At 50.4% G+C, this 11,069-nt stretch overlaps 1 protein-coding gene across 1 annotated transcript; it reads right to left on the reverse strand.

The window, feature by feature from the left end:
- Window positions 1–1,739: 1,739 nt before the first annotated feature.
- LOC126037167 (olfactory receptor 14J1-like) lies at window positions 1,740–4,377 on the reverse strand. Its single transcript, XM_049797441.1, has 2 exons — window positions 4,332–4,377; window positions 1,740–2,701 (listed from the first exon to the last, which is right to left on the reverse strand). The coding sequence occupies exons 1-2, from the start codon at window positions 4,375–4,377 to the stop codon at window positions 1,740–1,742; spliced, it is 1,008 nt and encodes a 335-aa protein (XP_049653398.1).
- Between the last annotated feature and the right edge of the window lie 6,692 nt (window positions 4,378–11,069).

The following is an 11,069-nucleotide window of genomic DNA, read 5'->3' on the forward strand; positions in this document are numbered from 1 at the left end:
TATCCATTATATTCTGCACATTTAACCATGGGAGTGTTAAGTTTGAAATACAGAGTCATAGGAACTTAGGAACTTTAGAAAATGTATTATGTGTAACCATAAGAATTCAAGCATTGTCTAAAATCATTTAAGCACAGAAACTTTGACAAGGATTTGTTGATCAGTAGTGTTTTGTTTTAAGAAACTAAGGAAACCGTTATGGACAACAGTTTGCTGCTTGGAAACCCCTTACCCTTCCCACCTCGATCTAATTATCGAGGATTCCAATCAGTAGAGTTAAGTGAGATTAACCAATGATTGTTTTAACATCAGAATATTAATGAGATGGTGTGACGGAAGGACCAATCATTAGAAAGGTTATATTTAAGAATAGACATAGTATGCATTTTTATGAAAATTAATATAGATGATGGTGAGAATCGTACTGCGCAGAATCACCTGAGAGGTCAAGAAGCAGACAAGTGAGGAAGACTATGAAAGACCACCAGAGGACTCTAGAAGACCACCAGAGACCTTCACTGCGCCTGTGTAGAAGGACATTTGTATATGCTAATAACTTCCCAGAAATCTAATGAATATGCATAACCTTTCTCGGAAACCTAATGAATATGAATGAATAAGTTTAATATAAGGTGTATGATTTTAGTGTTCAGGTGTGTGTGTTTTTTTGAGAGGAATCACCCACGCAACCGGCCATCAATAAAGAAGTGTCTGCTTATCTACACTAAATTGGTGCTGATAAGTTCTTTGTTCCAAGTTTTTCGGCAACATCAGGTTCCCATGAAAATGAACTCTATCCCAGCTGAACCCAGGACAGACTGTCCTGGAGGACAAGGGGGCTGTGAGTCCCTCCTGGATCTTCAGGGACAATGTTCTCAAAGCCCAGGAAGAAGCCAGCTCGATGCAGAGAGAGTGAAGCAGGGCCTGGCAAGAGGTTAGCGTGGATGAACAGGGACCCCCCTGACTTAGGAGGTCCAACACCAGAAGGAAGTGCAGGGAGGCTGGAGGGGGAACAGCCTGCCCAGGAGGCAGACAGACATCTGGTCTGTGGGTGCAGGGATGGAGACACTAAAGCCAGAGCTTGGTCGTGGCTGGAAATGTCCGCGTGTGGGGAGGGAACCCAGAAGGGCTTCTCTAAATGTGTTGTCAGCACAAGGAAGGCAGCTGAGGGAACCCTGGTCCCAACTGGCAGTGGGGCAGGGAACAGAGTGACAAAGTCAGTGTAAATACAGCAAGTCCTCAGAACCAAGGTTCTTCCTGGAGAGTACTAACACACAGCAGAACTGTGACTGAGTTGCCAGAGCACTCCAGCCTTACACCAACCCAGGGGCTCAGAAGGAGAGTGTGGCATTGGAAAGAGAGCAGCTCTGGGAAGAGCAATTGCTGGTGCTGCCTGGCAGTGCTGCTGTGCTGAGACTCTTTTCCCCTTCCCCTCTGCACAAAGGCACTGCCCTGCAGCTTCACCAAGATGTCAAAGGAAGGATCTCGGCAAACAAGTCACTGCAGGGTACTTTATTATGCTGAAATACAGAGAGAGTGCTGCACCTCATTTACACAACCTCTGGGTCAAATTCTACATGTAGACATTGAATTAGAAGTGGGATGAATAATAAAATTTCATTGTACACATTATCACTAGAAAAATAAAGAACGCACCACCGCCACCACAATGAGGAATCTGAGAAGACAGGCTGGGCCTGTAATGAGTTACATTATGAATGCTCTGCAAAAGAAAACAATCAGTTAATTATTTCTGAAAAGCATCCGCTCATCACTTTCCGTAGGGCATCCTTGAGCTCCTGGTTCCTCATGCTGTAGAGGAGGGGATTCAGTGCTGGAGGCACTACAGAGTACAGAACTGCCATCACCAGATTGAGGGATGGGGAGGAGATGGAGGGAGGCTTCAAGTAGGCAAACACTCCAGTGCTGATAAGCAGGGAGACCACGGCCAGGTGAGGGAGGCACGTGGAAAAGGCTTTGTGACGTCCCTGCTCAGAGGGGATCCTCAGCACGGCCCTGAAGATCTGCACATAGGAGAAAAGAATGAAAACAAAACAACCAAACACTAAACAGGCACTAAGCACAAGAAGCCCAACTTCCCTGAGGTAGGAGCGTGAGCAGGAGAGCTTGAGGATCTGGGGGATTTCACAGAAGAACTGGCCCACAACATTGCCCTGGCAGAGTGGTAGTGAAAATGTATTGGCCGTGTGCAGCACAGCATGGAGAAACCCACTGGCCCAGGCAGCTGCTGCCATGTGGACACAAGCTCTGCTGCCCAGGAGGGTCCCGTAGTGCAGGGGTTGGCAGATGGCAATGTACCGGTCGTAGGCCATGATGGTGAGGACACAATACTCTGCTGCAAACAAGAAGGCAAATAAAAAGACCTGTGCAGCACATCCCAAGCAGGAGATGGCCCTGGTGTCCCACAGGGAATTGGCCATGGCTTTGGGGACAGTGGTGGAGATGGAGCCCAGGTCGAGGAGGGAGAGGTTGAGGAGGAAGAAGTACATGGGGGTGTGGAGGCGATGGTCGCAGGCTATGGTAGTGATGATGAGGCCATTTCCCAGGAGGGCAGCCAGGTAGATGCCCAGGAAGAGCCAGAAGTGAAAGAGCTGCAGCTGCCGTGTGTCTGCAAATGCCAGGAGGAGGAACTCAGTGATGGAGCTGCTGTTGGACATTAGCTTCTTCTGGGCATGGGGCACTGTAAGAGAGTGTAAATACAGTGGCAAGTTAGAAGAAAATTCTTTGAGCAAAACCTAATGCATTTCTCATAGAAACCCCACCAAAGCTGCCTCTCCTATTTCAGAAAGACCTTTGGCAGGTCCCTTTCTTGAGATATATGCTTGGTGCTGGCTGAGGGTGCCACTGGAAGAAGCGGGCTGTGCTGTGGGCTACAGGGGAGTCAGTCCTGACCTACAGCAGGAGGTAAATAGGAACATGGGGTCATCTCAGATTAAATCCACTTGTCATATTAAAGAGCTTTTCAGCATTGTCACTCCCAATTCAACTAAAACTCGGGATTTTGTTTTGAGTATTTGTTATGCTTTCCCCAGCACACTTCAGGAGTGCTTTTGGCAGGGAACGAAGTGAACGTCCTAAGGATGGGGTGTCCTGAAAGGAGAATTTTGTCATTTGTATCCCAGGGAGCCTGGGGATTAGGAGGGGAGTGGGATATTTTACTCACATGGACAAATCTCTGAAATGAACCCAAATCCCCTCTCCCCATTCCTCTCTGTTGAAAAGACGAGCAGGGACAGGAGGATGAAAATAGATAAACACTACCTACCTGCTGCCAATGGAGGCAGGACAGGGATGGATGGTACAGCATTTGATTATATCTTCTCTTCAGGGCTGAGGCCACTGAGAAGGTGACTGAGTCCCCATGGCCGTAAGGGCAGAGGATCGGCTGGGTGGGAGAAAAGACCGTGGGATTTCCCCACTGATGGCAGGGACGTGCCTGAATCCCCACTCCCATGGCATTTCTGGGAGCAGCTCCCTCCTCTCACTCCCTGCCCCTGTCGGAGCTGTCTCTGTCAGCAGCTGCTTCTCCCTCCCCTTTTCTGCTCCCTCTCCCTTCTCACAGACCCCATCCCACCCACTGTGGGCTCAGCTCTGCCCTGCAGACCCCTCCTGGCAGCTGGGCACTGTCCAGGGACATCGCTGTGTGTGCAGGGGCTAAGGAGTACCTCAGCCAAGTCCTAAGGACAACCGGGGTCTCAGTGCATTCTCCAGATGGGACAAATAAATTTGAGACTCATACTGCCCACCTGCTCACCAAGATGATAAAAATTGAAAGAAAGACTCCTTACCTTTCAGGAGAATGCTGCCTTGACATTCTTCTTGAATGTGCCCTCAGAAATGTCCAGGGCTAAGCTGGAGCTCTGAGCAAAGCTGACCCACGCAGCACCCTCTCAAAAGCAGCAGCACCCTGCTCTGCCCTTCCAGGAGTCGTTTCTTTCACCCACTCCTTCTCCCCACACTGTCATGGGTAGTTCCCTGCGCACGCTGAGTGCTGACCCTGGGAGGCAGCAAAGTCCCTGCTCCACCACTCAGCCCCTGAAACACCAGGACCCTGCTCTGAAGGACAGCCCTGGGCACCCCTGCATGCACACCCGGCTTCACAGCCCTGCAGCTGGTGCCAGGAGAAGGCAGCCTCATGCCCTGTCCCTCTGACAGGGCAGCAGGGAAGCCCTGCTCTGGAGCACACCCTTCTCCTCTACAGCACAGAAACAAGGAGTCCTCCTGCCAGATCCCCCACACTGTCAGCTGTGCCAGTGTTCGGAGATCCCTGCAGGAGCTGAAGCTCTATTGCCCTGCACCCACAGACTCACCATGCAGAGGGCTGTGAAGATTTCTCCCGCAGTGAGCTCTCAGCATCCTCCCACTCCACACTGCCTTTAAGCTCTCTCTGCCTTGCAGGTCTCCTCTCGATGCCTGCAGGCAGTGCCCCCAGCCCTGCTCCTGGGCAGAGCTGTCTCTCTGCAGCGCTGCCCGCTTGCCAGGAGCTCCCTCTGTCCCAGGAGCCCAGCCCAGCTCAGCAGCAGAGGACCAGCCCACGGTGACACTTTTTCTTCCCTCTCTGGGCTCCCTGCAGATGTGTCCCTGGGCCTCCAGGGGAACCTGCTGGGAAACAGGCTGAAGCAATCACTGATGTTCCCTCCCGCACCTGGGGAGAGACACTGCTTTCCAGCAGGGTCATTGCTCTGCTGAGAGACAGACTTGGGTCCAAGAAGCAACTTTTCTGAGAATCATAGAATGTTTTCAATTGGAAAAGGGCCTTAAGATCACCAAGTCCAGCTGTGGACCCAACACCAGCTAGTCCACCACTAAACTGTGTCCCTAAACACTGTGTCTTTGAAATACCTCCAGTGAGGGTGACTCAGGCACTGCCCTGGGCAGCCTCTTTCTTGTGCCATCATTGGGCAGGACACCCAGACAGTGACAGGCAGGGATCTCCTTTATCTCTGCTGAGTCCATGGAGGCATCTCATGCTGGGTCTGTAGTCCTGGGGCTGGAAGGGGACTCAGCTCCCTCCCATGCCCTCCACAAACCCACAGGAGGTGGGATCCCTCTTGCCTCAGTGCAGGTCTGCAGTAAATAGGCACCTGCACTTCAGCTCCTTGTCTCAGCTCCCATGCTAACTAATGGTGATGGAGGCCAGGAGTGAGGTGTTCAGATGCAAATGTCTGGTGACAGTGGAGGTGACAGAGGTGGTCAGAAAAGTGTGCAGGTAATAGAGACAGATCCAAGATATGTGCAGGCAGATATAGAGACAGGACAACATCTGAGCACCTCTTTCTGGTGGCTCCTGGGAATTTCCTTTGGCCAACTGAAATCACAGCTGATGCCCAATTAAGGACAATGGAACCTGTCCTTTCTCATTATGTTCAAGGTGGCATGTAGAGCTATTCCTCCGCTGGAATGGAGTCATGTGCCATTGGGAGAGCTCAGTCTCTCCTTCTTCTCCATCTGTTGGATTGACGAGATCTTGGGTGGTAATAGTGGAAGTTGTCTCATGTTCAGCCCCACCTTGGGTTACAGAATTCTGATCAGCTACTCAATTCCAGGTTCAGATCCAGGCCCACAGAGCTACAGGAGATGTCAGGGCTGGCATGGGAATCACAGGCACTATACAAAAAGCAATTCTCCTTCAGGGAGGGTGTGCAACAGACACCCCAGATGGCATCTCAGAAAGTATGGTTTGGTGCCTTTGTGCCATTGGCAGTTGCCACCAGTCAGAGGCACCAGTCATCAGATGCCATCAGAGATGCAAATTCTGTCCCTTCTTCTACCCATTAGCTGCTGACATTGCGTGATCACAAAGCACATCACACCGGGGTCCTTTCTCACTCCCTTGAATATCCAATCAAGGAACAGCCCAAGCCATTTACCAGTGTTCCTGGGTACATCTTCCCTTCAAAAACAGCATCCTCCAAGCACAGCCATGGTTCATATCAAAACTCTGCTGAAACTCAAAAAGGAATGCAAGGGCACCAAGATGATCTGTTGCTATGTCAGGAAAAGTTAAAGAAGAAAGAGAGATACTATGGGACCACTATTAAATTAATTGATAACAGGTGTAGAGAGATCTGAGACTGCCTATGTCGCCTTTGCCTCAGTTACTGCCAGCAAGATCTTACAGACATTTGTAGAGACAGGCATTTGGGGGATTGGAAGTGCTGTGGCATTCACTGGCCAGGCAAAGCAACAGGTTGCCAACAGCCTAAAGGATCTTGGGACAACTTCTTACCAGAGCTGCTAGGTGGGCCAAGGAGGGTGATGGTCACCTGGAGCTGACCCTGGCCCACAAGGAAAAGCTGGTCAGGATGTGATCACCAGCATCAGCCTTGGCTGTCATGACCATGAAACAGTGGGGTCTCAGACCCCAAAGGGCAGTGAGGAAGGCCAGCAGCTGAGCACAGACTCTGGACGCCAGACCAGAAGTCTTTGACTTACTTGGGAGACTGATCCAGGTGGTGCCATGGGAAGCAGCTTTGAAGGGTGAAGGAACATGAACAACTCTGACAGGCCTGACAGGGCAGCCTCCTCCAAGCACAGGAATGATCTCCCCAAGTACCCATGCAAGGAAGCATTCCCCTCAGGAGAGAGCTCTTCCCATTAAATGATAACAGTCAGGAATGAGAGAAATATCATTGCTCTGAAAACTTCATGCCAGAGGTCACACACTGTGAAATTAAGAGCTACCTTGTCAAGTAAGACTGAATGACAGGAATGAAATGAATAAACTTATCACATCAAGAAGTCCTGTGGTACAATAGGCCACCCTGAGGGAGTCAGGATCAGCACAAGGCTTTGTGTTTCCAGAAAGGAACACCAAATACATGGCACCAAATGAACTCCTGGAGCCTTGCAAAAGCACTCAGAGCTCCAAGAGCACAGAGGTGCCCCAGGGAGTTCATCCCCTCACACATCTTGAGGTGTTTCCTCAACTGGTCGTTCTCAGATCCATGACTGATGAATGGAGAAACATGGTCATTACCTGAGGAAAGCCTGGAGAGCTGCTTAACTTGTCAGTTAGTGATTAGGCAGTGACTGCAGGTGTGTAGTGATGTGAGAGAGGGTGAAGTCATTTGGAAGCATGGAGAAGGTTCAGGTCTTTAGCAAATCCTTACAACCACACCTGAGCCCAGCACTGGAAAGCAGTTGATGTCTGTAGGTGGAGGAGGAGTAGGTGTGCCCTGGGAGTGTGGCTGCAGCACCCTGCACAACCCGGGGTTTACATGAGAATGTCCCATCATGCCTCGGCCTGGCAGATGGCGAACACCCGTCACTGGGGGTGGCTGAACACTGCTCCTCATGGCCCGTGAGCCGACCTTCCTGTCTTCCTCTCCTTCACTACCCACACTTGCCTAGAATTCAGCAACATCCATGGGCCTGGAGAATCCATGAACCTCCTGGAATGAGGTCTCATTACTGCAGGGGAAGTGAGAAGGTTTTGGGAGACTCGTGCAAGTGCAGGGAGAGAGCAGGGTGTGTGTAGCAGAGAGTGTGTTACAGGCCAGAAGAGGACGTGAAGGATCAAGTGGCAGTCATGATAGTGTGGAATAGTTCAAGCTGTGATTTTAGGGCAGCAGCAGCAGCCATAGTAATGGCAGTGCAGTGCTGGGATATGGATCCAAATTGAGGATGCAAACAAGTCTGGGCCTGGGACATCTCAGGTGACTGAGGACTGTCAGCAGGGCTATGAAGCAGGCTGGACGGGTTGTGGGGAACTCACAGCCATTGCCAAATCCCCAGAACACCACAGCTTTTTGTGTAAAGCAGCAAAATCTACCACCAAGTTGTACACACACCCGCACTCACACTGACCCTCAGTAGAGGCTTGAGCAATGCTTGAGGGAAAGCACCTCTTCTACCAGGCCCTGGGGGTCAGGGCTTGGCCACCCTGATGATTAACAAACACCAAGGGCTTACATGAGGTCAGAGCCACCATCACATTGCCTTTGCCACCTGCTTCTACTGTCTCCAAGTTTTGCCTATTTAGCCCCCAGGGACCATCACATTGACTGGTCATTCTCTTCATGGCTTTGTCAGTGTTGGCCCTCAGTGAGGCCTCCAACACCCTCAGAAACTTGGGGGTTTCTTCTGCCTTCCACTTTGTCAGAGACTTGTTCCTGCTTTCAGTATCTGCAGCTCAGGAACTGGGCACCAGAGGGCTCCTTAACATGCAAAACGCCCTAACAGGCCATCTCTCTGTGCATTACTTTCCCTAACTCTTCAAGTCTTTTGGGACTCATTGGAAATTTCAGGAGTATAGCCGAGCAGAGAAGATTGAAAGGATAAGTAACAGAAAAATCAGGATCTCTTCTGTTTCCAGTTTTCTTTGTCTTGCCGCTTACAGAACACGTAATCTCCACCTTCTCCAATTCATATTGATCCACAGCATCTGCGGATGATGTCTGAACATGTAGGAAATGGTAAGATTGTTTCTGTCAGACAATGTATGGGACATCATTGTCCTGTGCCCCATTGTCATCAGTGGTCCCTCACCACCACCTCCATCCATCATTTCTCCCAGTGGTCACCTGGACTTGCATCATGATTTTTCAAATCCAAGCTTTTCCCAGTAAAGTCTGTAGCTGAGTCATTCAGCTCATTTGAACAGATCCCTGCTGGCTTTATTTGGAGAACCAGCTGCACACAATCACAGAAGAATGTTGCTTACTTGCCAGTATTAAAAAAAAAAAAAAAAAATGTAGCAAGGAAAAACAATGCATTAAAAAAATAATGTATGAAGTCCACATTTCCTCCACTGAAGTCCACTTTCCGCTGTGGGTGACCTTAGTGGAACACTTTCAGTGAGATACACAGGAGAACAGGTACAAACACAATGGAGGGGTTGGCTCAAGAGACCATCAAGCAGACTACTGCAAGGCAAGGCAAGCTTTAAAGCACCTGAAGAAGCTCTGAGCAGCACCTGGGTAGCTGAGAGGTGTTTGAATGGGTAGAGACCAATGAGGGGAGGAAAGCTGGATGGACACTGGGAAATGCAGACGTCCAGGCAGTCTGCTGGAAAGATTTCTTTAGAAATGGCCAGTTCAAGCAGAACATGTGGAAACCTGTGGGAGAGTGGTGAGAGTCAATACACAGGATACTAGGCAGAGCAGTGTCAAGGGTGTAATGGGGAAGATCAGGATATCTTCTCCTGAGCATAGTACATGGGCTGGAAATTTCCACCCTGACATCATGGGAAAACATTGTCTGTGAAGGAACAGTGTTTGATGCGTTTCAGCTGATGAAAAATGTGCTCATTTTTTCTTTAAGAGTGGAGAACAGTTCCTGAGCTTTGCAGGCAGGGCACAGCTCTGCTTGTCCATTCAGGCCCAGAAGGTGCTCCCCATGCCAAGGCCAACGCTGGGCAACTGGAGGGCAGTTCCTTGAGTTTATGCAGGGCAGTTCCTTCAGTTTATGCATGCTCCTTGCCAGGGATGGGATTCATCCTGCCTAGTTTTGATGGTGAGACTAAGTCACCCAAATGGCATTACTTCCAGGAACACGGCCATATATATATCAAACACACCTTATGTGGGGCAATGACCTTCAGACACTGCAGCTGTAAGCTCCAAACCCCATCAGGCAGATCTTGTCCTGGGACCATCTCTCTCACTTGCTGCTTGGTAATGGTGCTCCCCAACCATCTGCAATACAAATGTGGGTGCCAAATGAGCTCCATCCTGAGGTTTGCACAAGCTCTCGGGACTCACAAAGTGCAGACGTGCCTTGGGGAGCTCTTCCCCTCACCAAAATGTGTTTCCTCAACTGGCAGATTGGTGTCCCTGAATGTGGAATGGAGAGACATGGTCAATACCCAGGGAGGAAAGGGCAAGTGCTGCTGAGAAACACGGCTGCTGCCTGGTGCAGGCCCAGGGAATCACCCTCCGGGGATGCAGGTGTTGCTAAGGAAGCTGTCCCAAACAAGGTCCCTTGCCCCCAGAGCGTGGGGTACCTTGCACCCAAGGACCCATCCTTTTCCTTTGGCTTCTTCCAGGAAGTTCTCAATCCAGACCATTGGCATTCCCCATTGCTCTCCCATGCTGCTTGGTTTTCTATATGGATGGCATCACCCATTCATCTAGAAGCCTCATTTAGATGGTCTTGCTCATTCTGTGGGACTTGTCCTGTAGGTCTAAGACATCCTTAGCAGCATGTCACAGAATGACGGAATGGTTGAGGTTAGGAGGGACCTCTGGGGTCATCTGGTCCAAACCCCTCCTCAGGCAGGGCCACCTAGAGCTGCTCACCCAGGGCAGTGTTCAGATGGCTTTTGAATAGCTCCAAGGATGGAGACTCCACAACCTCTCTGGGCAACCTCTGCCAGTGCTTGGACAACCTCACAGTCAGAAAGTCTTTCCTGATGATCAGAGGGGACCTTCTGAGTTTCACTTTGTGCCCATGGCCTCTTGTCCTGTCACTGGGCACTACTGAAAAGAGCCTGGCTCGATCTTCTTTGCACCCTCCCTTCAGGTATTTTTACAGACTGATTAGATTCGCCTGAGCCTTCCCTTCTCCTGGCTGAACAGACTTCTCCCAGCTCCCACAGACTTTCCTGCCAGGAGAGATGGTCCAGTCCCCTCATCATTATCTTAGTGGTCTTTTGTTCTCCAGTATGTCCATGTCTCTCTAGTCCTGGGGAGCCCAGAACTGACCACAGTGCTCCAGGTGCGGCCTCACCAGTGCTGAGTAAAGGGGAAGGATCCCCACCACCAGCCTGCTGGCAACACTTCTCCTAATGCAACCCGGGATACCCTCGGCCTTCTTCGCAGCAAGGGCACATTGCTGGCTCATGGTCAACTTGGTGCCCACCAGGACATTTTCACCAAAACACTGTTCCAGTTTTGCAGGTAGCTGGGTTCCCCCAGCACAGAGTGGTGCCTGCAGTTATTGCCCCCCTCCCAGGGGCAGGACTTTACACTTTCCCTGGTTGCATTTCATGAGGTTCCTCTCTCCCCTTTTCTGTTTGGCCCTTCCTCTGTTTCTAAGCAATAACATTAGCTCACAACCCTACCCTAACCCAGCTCCTGGCCTATCAGCTGCTCAGGCAACAGTGA

Source organism: Accipiter gentilis, unplaced genomic scaffold (assembly GCF_929443795.1).
Source record: "Accipiter gentilis unplaced genomic scaffold, bAccGen1.1, whole genome shotgun sequence".
NCBI classification, from domain to species: domain Eukaryota; kingdom Metazoa; phylum Chordata; class Aves; order Accipitriformes; family Accipitridae; genus Astur; species Astur gentilis.

What these genes read in the sequence shown, in the direction of transcription:
- LOC126037167 (XM_049797441.1), bottom strand. Translation starts at nt 4,377, where the DNA reads ATGCTGAGAGCTCACTGCGGGAGAAATCTTCACAGCCCTCTGCATG. An exon ending in TCTTCACAGCCCTCTGCATG is followed by an intron (nt 2,702 to 4,331) that starts GTGAGTCTGTGG and finishes ACTCTCTTACAG; the next exon opens with TGCCCCATGCCCAGAAGAAG.